At 38.3% G+C, this 18,976-nt stretch overlaps 1 protein-coding gene across 1 annotated transcript in view; it reads right to left on the bottom strand.

Annotated features, from left to right (window-relative positions):
• KL (klotho) overlaps positions 1–18,976 on the bottom strand; it is a 48,731-nt gene that overhangs the window by 12,160 nt on the left and 17,595 nt on the right. The window contains exon 2 of the mRNA XM_061457534.1: positions 2,111–2,621. Within this exon, the coding sequence (XP_061313518.1) occupies positions 2,111–2,621 (511 nt within the window). The remainder of the gene's footprint in view (positions 1–2,110; positions 2,622–18,976) is intronic.

Consider the following 18,976-nt stretch of genomic DNA (forward strand, 5'->3'; position numbering starts at 1 on the left):
CACAGAGCTTGTCTACAGCATGCAGTGTGAGAACAGACATCAGCACTTCAACTGACGTCAGGAGCATACTGAGCAGATCTCCCTCATCACACTTTGGTTCATATCACAGAGTGGTCTCAGGATACATGCTCTCAGTTCCTTTCAGGTGAAATTAAACTAGGAACAGTCTTCAGGAATGCACACAGTGTGGACACCAGACCCTCCACACCAGCTCTTTCTAATCAACAGGCTTAGTCCAATAGGGTTGCACTTGCTTGTTAACACAGAAATAGACATAAGCAGTTTTGTGTGACCCTGGATCTAAATTAATTATCCTTGTTTCTGTTATAGCTCCAGTGTCATTTTACTGTCCCTAGACTGCTGGAGTGAATCTCATGGTAAATAGCTCACGAATCTCTACATTAAAGTGTTTTATTACACTGTTTACAGTGTTTATTTATTATATTAGATGCATCCTAAATCTTTGAGAGAGAAAACAGGTGCCTTTGTCTTTGGCCTTTAATGTTGTCCAACAAGACTGCTCACAGCCAACATGATGCCTTTCGTGGATCTTCCTCAACTGAATTCCCCCAGATAACGCATAGGAAACTTTGGTATTTATACTGAATTTTGCACATTCTAGCAGCAGAAGATTTAATTGCAATAATTTCCATCATAATGATGCCAAACTCCCTTCTGCTGATCCAGTCTGCCTCTGCTGTTTTCCTTTTCTTTCCATAAAATGTTTAGCCAAGTGCTGGTATTAAGTTAGTATGAGAAAACTTGTCATATTAACTAGTACATATTAATAACTGTATTGTTGTTGCTGTTATTATTATTATTTACTGAATGGCACATTAAAAGGAAAGAAACACTGCAAATTGAGACTATTTCTAGCCAGCTGTGATTAAAAGGAACATCTATATGTCCAGCAATTTATAAACTAAACAGAAATAGGGGTGACAGGAATATCACTCCTCTGTGAAAATGAGCCCTTCATCTGACTTCATCCAAACTAGCAATACTATACTTGCAAGTGTTAGTAACTGGTTTGCATTTTATTGTTTCCATTCTGGATGGGAATTTAATTTATTTGCAATAATTAGGTTTCTGGAATAGTAGATGAAACAGATGTGGGAATCCTCTGCATCTTCATGAGTACTGAGAATAAAATGAGACCCATTTTTGCTTATCCCCTGTATAAAAATGGCAATGCAACAATGGCTTTCTCATCTGAGCTAACAGCTACAGTAATACTGTTTTTTAAATCAGACAGTAAACTATAGACAAGTAAATACATTATTAAATTGTAAATTAAGAAATTAAAAGACAATGAAAGTGGAAATGGTAACCCCACAACTTACAGGTGACTACTAGGATTGAAAAAATCTGTTTTGCCACAAGAAAATGGGAAAACAGAAAATAACTCTCATACGAGGTAGCATATTTCTCTTACCTTTTGGAAAAAAAAATAATAGGTTAACAATTTAAATAATGTAGATTACATAACCTCAAATGTTCAGTTCTTAAACTGAAAATTCAGATGAAAACTGAAACTGAAAATTCTTAAAATTCAGATTTTTGCCATTGATGTCCAGAGCTGTACCCATGTAAAACCTGTGCAAGGGCAACACTGAGATGCAGGATGAAAAGGTTCCAATTTTTCATTTAGAAATGTATTCTTTCATCCCTCTGTGTTTCTCAGAGGAACTCCTATTGCATTGTATTTACCTTCCCATATATACAGTCTTAGGTTTTGTACATATGTTCATACATCTAAATGATAGAAAACAACTATTAATAAACAGCACAGTAAATTTCCGTAAGTCCACTGAGAGTACAGTTCACGTTTTGCACTTCCTCCCACCAAAGACAGAAGAAATTTTCCCACTGACTTCAAAGACAGCAGCATCAAGCTCACCAAATGCTATCTGCAGATATTAAGGGTCTTCAAAAGCTGAAAATAATAAACCCAGAAAAGGGATTTGGAGTCTCATTTCATAAGTGCCAAGATGAATGTTAAAGACTAAAATTAGTTTTCAGCCTGGTTCTTCAACATGTCTCTGTAGACTATTTTGCATTATGAGTCTGTCAAGCACATATTAATACAACCTCAGTATTAATACAATACCTTTTAAAGTTTCCATAATGAACTTTTTGAGATAGTAAATATACTTGGCATCATCTCTCTTGGTGCTACCAGAAACAAACCAGCTGTTCTCCACAATGAATATTTTGGGGTTGTTATATTCACTGCTTATCCAGTAAAGGAGCTGCCTCAGGCTTATTGATTCCAACTGCTGGAATTTCATGTGGGAGTCCAATAGCTGGAAACTCAGGGTAGCTCCAAATGAAAGAGCAAAAAAGTCTGCTGTTCCCTTGACATACTTCTTCTCAACCTCACTGAATTCAGGCAACAGAGATGAGAGGTTGCTCCTCATGCTCTCTGGATAGTCACCATCAATAAATATGGGCTTGGCAAACCAGCCAAGCACAAAATCGAGGGATTTTTGACATTCTTTTATGTTTTTTTCAGTCATACGTTGAGGTTTTATCCAGTGGGAGCTAAGGGAAATGGACACTTTTCCTCTTTGAGTTGGACGAAAATGGTCATTGTAGAGATGCCAAACTTTAGCATGGGCCTGTTGAAAAGAAAGACTGTAATTAATGCACCTGAAATTCCACTTTAAGTAACACAATTACTTTCAAGTACTGACTTCATGTCACATAGTAACAACATACATATGAGCATTTGAGGGCTCAGCCGTATTCATTTAACAGCAGTTTACAACTCCTAAATAAAATTTTCTTTAATACCATATTAATACCCTGTATCAACTAGAAATCACTAGCCAGGGACTAGTTAGTCAGGGAAAACAGCATCTCAGTTTTCCATAAGATACTATTCCAGGCACTGAACAAATTTTTAGCTAGGCACCTTTTATTACCTTTTGAGTTCAGACATACTTTCAGTATTTATAAAAATGAAGATACTTTTATAACTGAATATGTTTGAAAGTACATTTTCATTATAGGAATATCACTTTATCTGTTGTTTCAGAGATATATAAAGGAGGAAGGTCTATTCTTAAGAACTGCCCAGATCCCACAATACAAGACAAAAATCACCCTTGAAATTATTTCTCTTTCCACCAGAACACACAGTAACTGAAAAACTACCAATCTGGATTTAAAAAAGTCTGATGAAAAACAACTTACCATACTTCCTGAAAAATTATTCCAATAATTCAATTTAATTTGTTTTATTAAAACTTCCTATTTACCTCTAGCACCAGATTTCAACCACTTGTCTTGGTATAATTTTATCTGTTACTGTGAGAACTTTTCTACCAAATTTCTTTCCCATGGTCTTGCAGTCAGTTGAAACAGTCTCCTGATGTTCTCTTTGAAAGCTAAATAGATTAAGTTCCAGGAGCCTTGCATTATATTCAGGCATTATCTTCAAGCTCACTAACCATTCTCACTGCTCTCCTTTGATTTTCTTCCAATTTCTTATCATCTGTCTTACATTGTAGAAGCAGAATTGGACATAATATGCCACTGGTAGTCTTGCCAGCAGTAAAACCAGAGACAATTTAATACATTATTTCTGCTTATGTAGCCACAGCATCACCCTGTGAAGCATATGCTCATCTCAACTACCCTATCTCTAAAGCCCTTCACCATATAAACCATACTTTTTCTTTGCACCTAGCTTATCAAAGAATTTTGACTTCTCTATGAATCAAGATCCCATCTTTTTGTCATCAACACTTCAGTAGAAATCGTCATGCCTTTTTCCAGGTCATTGATAAAATGGTAAAATATATGAGATCTATTCATTAGAAAAAAGCCTACCTAGTAACTATTCCCAGTTTACATCTGTATTTTGAGACTTATCAGTTAATGTTTGTTCATATGTGCTATGATGACACGAACCTATATTCTTGCCATACAAAGTCACAGGTGTGATGAATATATATGACAGATTACTAATCAAAATGTCACACACATTTTTAGCCTTCCCTGGAAGGATACAGAAAGCTGTATAACTCCACTCCATGCAGTTGGTATGTTGGCAAATTTTATCATCAATTTATTGATAGATGCTGTTCACAGTTTTCTTTTCATACACTCTTACCAGTCAAGCTTTGAACCACAATGATTTCCAGTTGCCAGCATTACTAAGAACATTATGCAGTTAAAATTATTAACAATTTTTTTTTTTCACACAGACACTGTTAATTACCCTGCAAAAAATAATGAATTCTATCATTCTAGTGTTCTTGGAGAATTTGAATTCTCACTGCTGGGAGAAAAGCAATTGGAAGCAAAGGACAACCAAAGTTAAGATCAATAATCAAGGCTCAGCTCAGCAGTCCCCATACAGAAAGATGCTGCCTTTGAGTCATCATAGGATATATAAAACATCTGTGCAGATCTGACACTGGCTCTAGAGGAGACTAGAACCATGCCCTTTTACAGTGGTAACAAAAACCCAAACAGAACAATCCTGAAGACTGTGAATCACAGTACACACTTACGTGCTTGTACCTAAATCAAGCTCTCAGTTGCAAATTTCAATGTACATGCCCTCATTTATAACACATCAATAGTTCACATAAATGTGAGGCAGTCCTACCATCTGTGTATATTAATACAATGGTTTTTAATGCTAATGAGAAATTAATATACAAATTATTTCAAAGTCCAACATCAAAAATGAGATCTGACCTAAGCACAGGCTCAATTTTTACTTCACACTGAAGCTCCATTAGCCTGATGAAAGAATAAAAGCCATTACGTGTCATGACAAAATGCTACACACCCAACTCTTCAACTATGATTTTGAAAGTACCACTGGGAACAAATATGCCACCATTTGCAACCCACTGCACACCCAAATCTTCCCTCATAAAGGTGCCATATATTCTTTCTCTCTTGGACCTGACTCATTTAGTGTCTAAAATGTAGACATCACCATGCTCAAGCACACAATTTCTTCTCTGTCATCTGCACTTCCAAGTATGCTGCCCGCTTGTACAGCAAGGACTGCGGAGGACTTGCCCCATAATTCTCAGATGTCCCTATTCCTATCAATGGAGAGAGATCTTCCAGCATTTTCATAAATTTTGGTTCTACCATGAGGAAAGGAGGAAGGGTGTCCCACAGGTTATCCCTCCACACAGATAAGGAGGTACTGTTTACTCCCTCTCTGCAATGAAAAAGTATGAAATGTAGCAATGTGGGATTTTTTCACCCGACTTTATTTTCTAAGCAAGTTATCTCATCTGCCTCTATAGAAAATGAAAAGATATCTAAGATATGCAGGGTAAGTCACTCTTTGGGAGTCCATCTCTCTCCACTAATCATAGACAAAACCTGCTACCCAGTTAAGACAAGACACATTCTACAGACAGATGAAAGCAGGCAAGAAGAAACCCTATGGAGTGTGCATGAAGGGGAATTGTATCATTTCCATTAAAAAAAAACAACTAACCATAGAAAATAGTGCATCGAAGTCCTCAGGCTCTGTGGACATAGATTAATGAAATAGTTCAAAACCACATAGAAATAAAGCTGGAAAAAGCCAGACAGAACAGAGAGTCTATATAAATCTAGGACAGAATTAATTTGCCTAGAATTAGGTGTCTAATGCAGTTTTAGAGACTTCAGAGTATTCTGGCCCTAATTCCAGCCAGTTTCAGAAAGCTGTCAGTCTCCCATAAATGCTAAGTTGCATCTCGCAACTCCACAGGAACAGCTGGCATATGACAGAATGTGTCAAATGATACTTTGCACCTATACCCATCTTCAGGCAAAGGAATCCCACTCCTAGGGTGGCCCTCATTTTGAGCAGAAGACACCTAATATTTCGCTGTCCGTATGTGAACTAGATGCCCAAACTCCCCCTAAAGGCAATGGAGATCTCAGGGTCCACTCAGCCACCTGAACACAGGCATCTAGTTGCCATTCCAGAAAGACGCAGGCATAGGCCCCATCTGCTGTTTCAATGAAGATGTCCTAAACAGCCTATGAAGTCTCACACGGCACTACTTACACCAAGCTAACAGTATCCCAGTCCAAGTCAACCTACTCAATGGAGTAGAGTGAGTGATTCCCCAGTACAGTACAGCAGCCATACCACTGCACCCAGCAGGACCACTACCTACATCCCAATAACTGTATGGATTCGTGGTAGGATTTAATGTAGGTGCCTAGACCTTTTTAAGATGTCTTACCTGAATGAGGCTGGCAGACATGATTCAGGACCCAATGGGAGACCTTGGTCTTCTGGAAAACCAACTGGAGGATAGGCAGAATATCCTAGGGTAGCTCAAATGACACCATACTTCTGCTGGGACAACTGAAACCATCCAGATGTCTATTATCTATAACTGGCATTTAGCACCCCCGATCATGTGCAGAGAAAACAAGCAGGAACCAACCTACCATCAGGTCCTTTATATTTATCTGAAATTTTACTTCCTTATCCAAGTGACTTACTTATTGGTACCTAATTTTAGTTCACAGCTGACTAGGATTAAGATCATGGCAATCCACAATTCAGTAACTTACTGACACACAGCAGTAACTCCATGTCCCTGGTTTTACGAGGTGCTGACGGGTCTTAGTTTGTTCCTGGTCAGCTCAAACAGGCGTGCAGTGCTGACAGATCACATGGCTAAAAAACACTAGTGAAAAAGGCTGGTTACAAACTGCCTCTACAAAGGGTTGTGCAGTCACCTATGTATTACGAGCAGAACTGCTAAAACTTGTGTGCTGGTCTGCAGACTGCTGAATTTGGGTAGTCTTGTCATTATTATTTGTATTCAGAGAGAAGCACATTTTGTTAGATATCAAACACCTGACTGACACTTTGGGGGGGATACTACCTGCTACTACCTGGGGGGATACTTGAACCTGCTGAGACTTGAGAAAAGCTGGTACTGGGAAAACTGTGTATTAGGATGGGTGCTGTCTGTGCTTACTAGTGTCTATTCTTCAGGAGCAGACTGTCAGGAAAGCTTTTAAACAGTACTTACCCTTAAAATGCTTTCATTGCTAAGAAAATAATGAAGTTTTATATCACCGTAAAAATGAAAAGAAGTCTCAAGATGTAGCTTGTCCTTATCTCAGCTTATTTGTATGTCTGTACTTAATTCATGTTTCAGGCTCTGACAAAGTCCCAGTTCAAGTTCTTCTTCCCCTGACTTTCCCACCCAATATACCTATTTGGACAGCAGTCTACCTATACTCAACTCATGAAACTGATTTGGTCATGTTTGATTAGCCTTTAAGAGATGCCTACATGAATCAGTCAGTAATGCCAAAATTGACCCTTGATGAAGGCAGAAAAGCCTCCTGCAATGCCATAGCACAGGCTAGTTCTACAAAGTCTTGCAGTACTTTGTAGTAATAGCAGAAATGATTCAACACAGGCAAACAAGCTTCAGAATCTGACACAGTCATGTCCTACTCTAATGCAGGACAGACCTACCATAGTCCAAGACATAGTCCAAGTCAATTTAGTAATACACAGATACTTGTTTGCCTGACTACTCCTCCAAATTCCTGACCAAAATCATTAAGATCTTCCTGCGTCTAGCACTGATATGTATAATTTTCCAAGTTCTCAGTACTTGTATCTATCGTGATGCATGACCTTCACAAGAGCACATCAAGAATTATAATTGGGCACATCATTATTCCATAATTTGTGTTCATTCCTCTAGAACAAGTCTCAGTTTTAAGTTGTGTTTTCTGAACCAATAATAATACCATTAATTTCACAAATAAACTGCACAAATACCCTGCTCTCTGCTCAGATGAACTATCCTGTATTAACTCTCTACTTGCATGTTAATGAAACTGAATAGGAAAATGTTACTGAAAGTCATTTAGCAATACAAAGAGAAGAGTTAATTGGAAAAGATGTGCAAAGGCTTCTGATTACCAGAAACCAGGCCGATGTACCTCCAGTAGAAATGTCATTATTCAGTCCTACAACAACAGCCCCTCTGAAATGGATATAGCTATTGGAATGACATGAGAAAGTCTAGTATCAGAATGTGCCTTGTACCAAGAAGGGAAAAATATAATGTGTTTTTCCCCATATCATCAAAAGCAATATTTTAATCAAAACCAATATTTTAATCAAAAACTACAACAAAGGATGTTACATTTTATGTAATATTTCACCCCTAGATCCAAAGTCAAGTAGGTTCTACCCCCACAGTCTTTGGGCAAATGTTCGCTTTCACAAACAAATTGTATTCTTAATACTGAGTAACAGCTGTAAATTGCTCAGGCTTTCCCCATATTTCAAAACTTGAAGGCAATAGCTTCATGCAAAAAGCACAGGACTTTCCTACAGATATTGTTAGTCATGTAGTCATGTAGTAACTTAATTTTTCCTCTGTAATTCCTTCCCAAAGATGTATTTTTCAAGTTTTATTTTTTATTTATTACCACAAATGATCAATTCAAAAAATTTGGTATTTTTGACCAATCTCAACAACCTGGGGCCAGAATTAGGTCTGAAATTGTACACAGAATGCTAAGTGAACATTTTTCAGTCTATAACCACTTAATAGAAAATGTGCTATAATTATAGCTTTAAGTATAGAAAACACAACTAACTACACAGATTTGTTCCAGTTCCTTTCTCAATACTATTTAGACACTGCCCTTCACACTGTGCTTTCATTTTAACATGCTGATGCATCACGAATGTGAATGAATTTATGCCCGCCATATGTAAGGCAGGAAGCAGTACGATTCCTATTTTAAGGAGTGGGAAGAGATTATGCACAGAAGAAAAAAAAATAAACCAGGTACCTTACGTTGTAGAGCATTGTATGAACTCCAGCACAATGCCTCTGGTATCATACTCACCTCTACAGAAAAAGCACGGAAGATGGCATTAAATACTTTAGCAGCCAGCTAAAACAGTTTCTCCCCATCATAGGCAAAACAGAGGAGCTTTGCAACCATGAAAATAAAAAGGAGAAGGTAACCAGAAAGCATGAAGCTAAGTCACAGGCATCAAGATGCACTGAAAGTACTCCAGAAACATTAGCAAAAGGAAAAACCAAACAAACAAATAAACAAAACCCCAAAAGATAAGGAAGCAGATAAGAGTTATTTTTGCACTTTGATTTTGAATTTTATAGCAGATGAAAGCCTGGGAAGGCTTGTACTGTAGCACTATAGCACATACTGTATGCATAAGAATAAGTGAGCATTATCACAGATAGATATGCAGCAGAGAAACATAGAGTGACTGCAGTGTGACAGAAGGAAACCAAAACCCCTTTGATCTCATCCTGTCAGGTGCCTGCTGTAGGAAACCTCTCCTCTGAAGTACAGGAAGCCTAGATGTAATGGCACAAGCCCTGAGTTAAGCCTCTCTTCAGACTCACCCTACCTTGAAAGGCCACTTGCCCAGCAGGTGCCCTGTGGCATGGCAGCCAGAGGGAAGGCAGCAAATCCCACCATCACCATCAAAGGCTGTGCAAACACAGGCACACCTTGAGGGGGCCAATCGTCTCACCTGATTCTTGTCACCACCTGCATCTGAGTAATTCACATGCACAGCAGAGGGGAAAGCTTCCAGGCCACAGTTCACTCAAGCCACTTTTAACACCCAGGCAAGAGTGAGATGAAAAGTGCCTGTTCCCCTCCACCCACCATACAGGCAGGCTGGCACAACCACTGCAGTCAACATCCTGTCCAAGTAAACTAAAGCACCAAGAGATGAGTGGGATGGGAAAGCAGTCTGAAGTCTCCTGAAGCCTAGCAGTCTCTGAAAATACAAAGGTCACCTGGAAAAGAATTAAGCAGTGTTTGACTTTGAGAAGCAGTGGGAGACAAGATAAAAATAGCTTTATTTCTGACAACAAGTGCTTCTGAGATACTTGATGTGTTTAATTATTTTCCGTTACCTCTGACAGAAAAGATTAATTACGGAACTGCACAAAAATAGTTCAAGGAATGTTGTGACCCATGTGGATATTAAAGATATGAGAGAATCTTAAACAGAGTACAAAAAAGAAGATAAAAGGACAGAGCAGTCTGAGTGATTTAAAGCTTAGAAACAGTCATGCAGTACTGAAGGGAGCTAAAACAGTCCTTGATAAAAGACCAGACTGATTGGAAAAAGAGACACAATGCTCAGGCGGTATTTAGGGGAAGACCAAGATACATTCATTGCTATAAAAATTGTTGTGGGTGTACTGGAGCTACATAAACATATAAAAGCTTCAGAACTGAGACTGACCTGCAAAGCCCTCTACCTGAACATGAACCTCTTCGAAGACAGCTCAGGCTCCAATCTCGCTGCATTCAAGTACACGAAATAAACAACAAAAAAGATACAAGGGAAAAAGGCATAGGGAACTTAATTGTAATCCACAAAACCAAGCACACAGAACTTCACAAGCTGTAGTGAACAGCACAAACCAAGACAGTAACACCACTTTACAAGTTTTGATAATGATCATTATTGATAATGAAATGCGCTGAAAGAAGGTGATGAAAAAATCACCTTGACTTTGGAGGAACCCTGGATAGGAATGATGGCAATGGAGGCAACTGAACACATCATTAGACCAAAACCCAAACAGAACATTAATGGACTTTAAGCCATACTCTAGTTGGAGAGAAAGCACTGAGGTGCTAGAAACACTAGTGAGCAAAACAGTTACACATATAAAACTCATATAAAATGGATATATCAAATATATGTGTAGACTATATAATACGGATAAAATAATACCCAGTCAGAGCACTGAGAGTAAATGGATGCTAAAAAACTGGAAAAGGCAGTATTTGTAATAATACTAGTGAGGAGAAGGCATCCATTATGGCTCAACCTTTGGTTTCCAGAAGGTTTGTACAAACTGGGCGGAGAGGAAAAAAACAGCTGAGGAAGAAGTATAGGACTGCCTGCAGGAAGCTCTCAAACTTCAAGAGCAGAGCTCCAGAAACAAGAAGCACCATAACTCATGACTCTGCCCTGTGTTATGGCAGAAGTCAAAAGAGAAGACACCTCTCAGAAGTCATAGTGAAGAGGATAACCACAGTAACATATATACTCTTTAAGTACATCAGTTAAAAAAAAAAAAAAAAAGAAAAAGAAAAAGAAAAAAGAAACTATTCTTGGTTAAATATCTATAAAAGGCAAACATTTTCAATACCTTTAAGGGTAAAGACTCTGGAAGAGGGGACTAATGTCAAGCATTTTTCTCTGTTTGATGCATTACCTGTTTTTCTTGTAGATGCAGACAGGGAAGCAAAATACTCATTCATGCATATTCATGCCCTCAATGTATCACTTGGAAATGCTTATTCTACACACAGTGGAACTGCTTGCTAATAAAGGTGTTTCACAGGGAGAAAGAATATATTTCTGGTGGTTTAGTGGAAATATGAAGAGAATTGCTTTGGAAAGTCTCAGAGAAGTTGGCAGAAGCTAAACAAACAGAAAAGGCCAATGAAATAGAAGTGTGTTAGAAAGAAAAATTTTCTTAGCAAGAGGTAGAGGTAAACGTAAGGAGTAAAGCCCATCATCAATATGTGCACACAACAGACTAGGAAGTGACAAAAAATTTCAGCTTGTTGGGTCTAATCTAACTAGCTAACCCATCAACCCAGCTTGGAAAGATGTTGAAGACGACCTACAATTTGGGCTGAAAATGATAGAATATAGCACCCAGGCTACTCATCACTACTATCCCTGCATTTAAAGCATCCAGAAAAGCCCAAAGCTCTGGTGTTAAAAATTAACCTTGAATCCTGTCCTGGGCACACTGGATTGACCCAACTGAAGCACGGATCTGCTCCTGGAGATGTTCCGGAACATTTTGTGTGCAACTTAATGGTAAGACTCTCCCAGGAGAAAGAAAGGAAGAAATCCCTGACATACCATCATTACCAGAACATCAACTAATACCAGATTTGGCAAATCCATGTTTGTAGAGTTGGGAACAACTTGACAGACTGGCTGTCAGAAATTATTCCTGAGATATGGGAATGTGCTGCCCTAAAAATTCCAGAAGTTCATTTAGAGATGAATGGGTAGAGGTGTTTCCCCAGCCATGGTCCCAAAAGAAATTAGACTGCAGGAGTATTCATGCCGAAGTGTTTATGAGTCCACAAGCAGTAAAAATATCCCCAAACCACAAAGAAAAGCTTAGTGGAGCAACAAATAACTGCATGAAGATCAGGCACTTCTGATGCTACAATCTGGTCTATCATAAAAGCAGACTGCAGGATTTACTGGGTAGTAGATTTTTGAGCAATGAATTCTGTTATACCATAAACCACACCGGTGACAGCAGAAATGCTACAGCCTGGCGGAACGGACTTAGCATATGCTGTCTTTGTGATCTCATTATCTGGGAAAGGGTGGGAAGAATTCCCCCCAACATTTACAGGGCAGCAATACCATTTTACATGCGCCTACTACCCAAGGATTTCAGTGTGCTCCAGCTTGATGCAATATTCATATAATCCAAACATGGGAAAAAATTACCAAAAGCTGATCAAATCCATGTAATGTCATGAACAGGAGATGTATTAATGTAGACCCAGTCTCAAACAGAGTTGAAAAGTTAATTAAACAAGTGTAAGCCATAACTTTGAGAGCACAATTCTAAGTGAACTGATGAACAGGTCAAGTGGTACAGGAAAGAGAAAAATATTTCGTAGACTAATCATCCTATCAACAGCTAGCAAAATTAATAGGAAGCTCCTTGCTCTACAAGCCTGTGCAAGGTCAGATCTCTTCTGAGTTTGTTTATTTTTCCCCAGGATGTTATATCCATGTCTACATGGATATGATTAAGTCTTTAACTGAGTTGTTAAAGAAGGTGCAGCAACGGTAATGGAGACAGGACAATACCTGACCTCTTCAGCATTCAAAAATGTCTGTCATAGGCAACCATGCCAAGGATGCTGTTCCAACCTGGCCACTTTATTTGTACTTTATTACAAGCAGTAGAGACCATATTATCACAAAACCAAGGAAAGTCAGTCAGTTTACTGTACAAAAAGGGGCATGTGGTGCTCCTAGGAGACTTGACATGGTGACTCAGAAATTGCACAGTGAGTGAAAGGCATAATTACCAAGCTCAGCATATTTAAGAGTATCAATACAGCAGTGTGGGCTCAGCAGAAGAACGAACCACAAGAAGTAGTCCCCGGAGCACAGCATGAGGATCTCATTGAATTTGTTCACAAGAAAAGTCACTTTGAAGAGTCTAAAACAATGAAAAGGCAGCCCCCTCTGGGAGAAAACATTAAACAATCAGCACAGAATTATTTAATGTGTACCACAGTAAACATTTCCACTGCATAAACCAGACCCTCTCCCTTTTCAGTACCCAAAGATACCAACTTCATGGTTGCAAATATAAATTGACTGGCTCTTTATCAATCTCACAGCAAAACAATAACTGCTGCAATGCTCAGGCATATCACTACAAGGTAATAACAATCAGAGGTATGAGAACACCACAGTAGTGGTGGTGTGACTGGGTGCCACCCACCAAATAGCTTCAGATTATTTCTGTATGATTGCAGTGGTGGATAGCTTTTCCCAGTGTGAGCTCCTCTGTAAGAAGTGACAGCCATTGGGCAGCAACAGCAAAAGAACTAGAAGCAGTCTGCAGCAGTGGAAGGCCACCAGTGAGTAATATGGAGGCATTTGGTCCTACATAGTCAGCATACGAATTAGAAATTTAGTCAGTCTAAATGCAACCAATATATGACAAGTTATGGCAGATCATACACCACAGCACCCCAAATCAGTGAGGATCAAACAAAAATAATGACAGTTGTGATGTTAGCGATATTGTTTAATGACTGCAAAAACTTCAAGCTGTCAGATAGACACTAACGTAACAAGACTCCGGCGTTTGTACACAGGGCAAAGCTGAGCATCCTTAAGCAAAGCCAAAACAAAAACACTGGATCAGAGCTCTGTGCTATAAGATAGTCAAAAGTAACTCAGAATTCAGGGCTCTTCCTTGAGGTGATCTTTACAAAGATTCTTTTATAAACCAAACGTTTGGATTACTCATGCCCAAATGTAGCTCAGACACTCACATAATAACCTGAGTTTACTCTGCTATAAGCCTGGCTATTAAATTTAATCATTCTGAAATCATAGCTGTGCATCAGTGACAATGACCTATGGAATAAGACGGAAAGTTCCAGCCACCCCTCTAGATGGATGCAAAAAGCAGTTAATTGGGATAAGCAATATAAAAGTAAAGGTGCCAGTTTTCAATCTTTAGACAACTCATTAGATTACAATTTGACCAGATGTGAATATGGAATTCCTCTTTTTTTAATCAGTCTGCAGCTGTTTATATGAGATCCAGCTGTGTTTGCATGTATACCCAATATAAAGAGATCACTACAAACTATCTCATTCTCTACAAGCTGCATTAAATGTTCTGGTTTGTGTGCATGCAATAGCACTGACTGAAGGGTGTGATTTCAATTACACACCTTTACAAGTACTGCTCAAGTTTCAAAAATCACTGAAACTACATACTAAATTAATTTTAATCCAGTTAACTTTTGGATCAGCTTTTGTGTGATTCTTGCAGATAATAAAGCATTCAGATGTAACATCTGAAGTCTAGCTGGTTGTAAAACAAGCCACAAAAGCAATGATCACAGTGCACTGCAACAGCAAACAAACTGCTCACAAACAGCAGTAGAGAAGACACTGTGTCATTCTTGATGGGAATCCCTGTTGTGTTGTCCCCTTCAGCTGCAGGAATTTTGAACCTGGCTCTGCATCCTATAGCTGTAATCCTACTTACACTTCTATACTTCATAATTTGCACAAAGTACTAAGTGCTGAGCAAGCTGAGGAATGCCTATATCCTAGAAGAAAGAACTATGTGGACTACCCTCAGACCTATACATGTTATCAAGAGGCCATACCAGGCAAGAAAGAGCTAACAGCTCCAAGAAGAATGACTGCTTGGTCCTGCTCCATACAAACCACAAGAGGATTCACTACATTATTGCTAGGTTCAGGAGTGATAGCTCACAACCTGCAGACTACTGACAAAGGGGATTATAGCCCAGGAAATACAGTATTGCTACTACAGTAATACCAAACTACAGGATGCATATGAACTTTATCTTGACTCAGCAGTCGAGATGGACAAAACAAGTAGAACTGAGTAATTCATAACTTAGTGGTCTTGATGCCTCAGTTGTCTGAGGCATCAGACAACTTTGCAACAGCAAAAGACCGTAAGTCTAACAAGTTTTAATTAATACAGTAGTTATTACTAGCCATAATTCTTCCTTAATGTTATTGCTTTCATGATGTTAGGCTATGAAAAAAAGCTGTAGGAAGAATTAAAACCAGTTACTTAGCAAAAGGCACATCGCATTAGGGGGAACACAGTCACTGGAGGAGGCAGATTGTCATCAGACACCTTTATTTTGAGGAATCGCCATATTCCTCAGGAGCCACCAAGAAGATAAAGTACGCTGGTCAAGTCAGAACCTAGAGGAGAAGAGAGAAATTCCAGTGCACCCAAAGATGGGGGAAGCGAGATTCACTGGGGGAAGAGACTCTCAGGGTACCACATTTTTAAAGACTCAAATAACAGAGTGATGACTTCAGCCTAGAGAAGGAGAGAAAAAAGAAGCATCCAATTTTATGGTGGAAAAAAATTTTGAATCATTGCATTTCTACAGGGGCAAAGATGATTTATGTGTATTTATCCAGTCTTTTCTACAAGCTTTTGTCTATAGTGCAGTCACAGATTAAACTGGATTCAATTTGTATCTCCTCTGATTTGGAAAATACATTTAGAACCTCATCTAAAGTCTGCTGAAACCATGAAAATACACTTTGGAGGTATGAGTAAGTCCCTTTATGTCTGTTTCTAAATGCATGTTTAATGGGAGATATAAAATCGCTCTGCTACAGAGATGAGTCTTAACTCAGAAGTGTACAAATAAAAGTTTTCCTGCTTTATTCTTGTACTTTGCAAACATAATAAAAAGTGCCATTTGAAATAAAAGTTGGAATCTTGTAGAACAGAAAACTGCAGCAAACAAAAGCATTTCAAATTAAATATAACATTCTTACGTTATAAACACAATCTTCATATTGTTGATTATCTGTAGAAATCAAACTGGGTTTCACCTCCTTGTATACAAGAAATCCAACTAGTTTGGCTGACATAATATTGAATAAATGTTTTAATGCAATTGCTAGGAAGCTAAATGCTAGTAAAGTTGAATAAAAATGCCAGCTACAGTTGTTTCATTTTTGAAAGTATATCCTGTATTTTTATACAATGCAATATATAACAGGGGGATTACTACATCACCGTACTGCAATCTCATCCACAGTAATCAAGAAAAGTAATCACAGTAAAAGATCTAAAGCAGCTTTTATCCAATCCTTAGAGAAAAAAAAAGAAGAAAATCTAAAAAAAAAATATAAAACAGCAAAAGAAAGAGTGTCGTCAAGGTAACTATTTAGTCTAAGTCACACACAAAAGGGGATGTGTTGGTTAATACATGCACTTGCAAATACTAACTAACTACTCTTCTTTCAGCAATCCTTGCTTCAGCTTCTGTGCTCTCATAGCCACAGCACCAGATACCTTCTGACCAAAATTAACATAATTTTAACACACTGAGGTATTCATAAATACTGTGTCAATTGGACAAATATTAAACCGACTCGGCACAGGTAGGTTTAGACTTTACTCTGGGAGTGTAATGAGCACTTCTGGAGGACTAGCATGTGATTTTTTAAAAGAATAACTTTGCATGTTTCAGGTTTCCCTAACCAGCTCCTTGCCAGTTCTCTGCTTGTATTTTCTTTTGTGACAAAATAGTTGTCTCTTGAAGAAAAGACAGGAAGTTTGATACTGAGTTTTCTTTACACTGCTGCAGAGTGAAGTCCTTACAAAAATACTGCCTGAGTTGAAGGAATCAGCACAAGGAGAAACAGAATTTAGCTTTTGTCTACTATTTCAAAGTGCATTACTGAACTTCAGATTGCTCTGGAACAAAATATAAAGCCAATGACTTCAAGACATTTGTATACATGAGTGAGAGTCATTATTGGACTACAAATATAAAAAATGAAATGCCCATATATCTCTTTTCTTTCTCCTACTGATTCCAGATACAGCTAAAACCTGTATTTTTCCCTTGGCCATTTTAAATATAGCTACAGAAACATAAGGACAAATTAAAGCCTTCACAAAGCAGCTAACTTACATCTTCAGATATACTTTTTAAGCAATATGTCTGGGATTGGCATTTGTTTCTGTATAACCATTTCTTTGGAAATTCTGCCAGCACACTGTAATATATAAATATCCAATATCAAAGTATTATAATGTTTTCAATAATTTAAAGAAAACTTATTCTGGGGTAAATCCCAGTTTGAAGACCAAAATGTACTAGGACAACAGAATGCAAGTTCACATATTTCCTGTAACAGCATCATTTCATCCTCTTATATCCAGCTATATAAATGCCAGAAAGTAATGCTGCCCTGCTTTACAGTTAACATCAGGGTAGGTGTGTTAGCATTTGTCAGGAGGCCACACACAGTAATAGCAATTAGGTTGCTATTTAATAGTAAGACAGATGCCTACCATTTAAACATTGTCTGTTTTAAAGGAGGGCAGTTCCAAGTAAAGAGTTCAAAGAGATGCTTCATTTCTAAGTAATTTACCAAAGAGCTATACAGGTATAGCAAGAACTTCCAACAGATTTCCAGGAACGCATCTGTCAGAACGTTCTCAGAGCCACTTTGCAAACTAGCTTAGTGTTTGTTACAGCCCCGCTCCTAGACAACAGGCTGATCTGAGACATCTCAGGCTTAGACGCAGGAGGACAGAAAGAGCAATAAATCCAGTGATTGATTTTTTTAAAAATATTGTCTTTGATTTTCAGACCAGCACAAACTCATGTAAGCAGGCATATATTCTGCCCCCGTTAGATGGAAAAGAAGATTAAGTGTACCCCTGTGCCTAATATATTTATACGTAGCTACTTAATTTCCAGCCACAATACCTACATCTACTTTAGCAAACAGTAGAGCTGAAGACAAAATATCTACAATAACCCATGGACCTGAAGCTGTTTAGCAGCTGGATTATACCAGGTGTGCTCCTGCAGAGCAGTTTCCAGATTACCTTAATCCAAAATCAATCCAGCTGGGTACTGCAAAACCACTTCAGGCTACAGACCACATATAGCAAATGGAGGCAATTAGGAGAGTCACACTGCATACACACTCCTGATTTGTACTGTAATGCTATTGTAGATGCATGCTCAAACAGCCTAACACTACAAAAGCATGAAAAGCTTTGCATTTTTTATCAAAACCTTCAGCAAGTATGTAGTACAAAGGATACTGAAAAACTGATTTAAGACATGGTACATTAAATCAGGATGGCACTTTAGATATTACAAAATTCACAGATTACACCATTTACATGAACTGGGGTTCAATCAGGAAGCAGAGCATCCAGTAGTTCAGTCATGAGATGGTTGCCCAAACATCAATTTAAAGCAAATTGTGGGCCTGAAACAGGGTGTGAAGGGCTTAAAGAGCCAGGCATTTTGCTGAGACAAGGGGAAGAAGGCAGGAAGCGAGGAAGAAAGGCAGGAGAGAAGAAAGTAGAAGAGATTACATCACATTAACTGAACTTTACCACTGGAAGCAATCTTATACTTAAATGCTCTTATAGAAAGCTAAGATACTCTGCATGAGACAAATATGCAAGTTCTTACTGCCTTAATGTGAAGAAAAGGAATCTCTGTAGAAATGAGCACTTGCAAAAAAAAATAAGGCTCCATCTATAGCAATCGAAACCTGCTTCCCTCTTACTCGTGAGATGCAAGAAAGCAGAGATGTTGGAAAGAAATACTGAAGAAAAAGTAGGGCTTTTATGAAAATTTGAAACATAAAAAAGTTCAATTA

This window comes from Pezoporus flaviventris, unplaced genomic scaffold (genome assembly GCF_033815535.1).
Source record: "Pezoporus flaviventris isolate CSIRO_AGI_PZ_B2104156 unplaced genomic scaffold, CSIRO_AGI_Pfla_v1 ptg000025l, whole genome shotgun sequence".
Classification (NCBI taxonomy): Eukaryota; Metazoa; Chordata; class Aves; order Psittaciformes; family Psittacidae; genus Pezoporus; species Pezoporus flaviventris.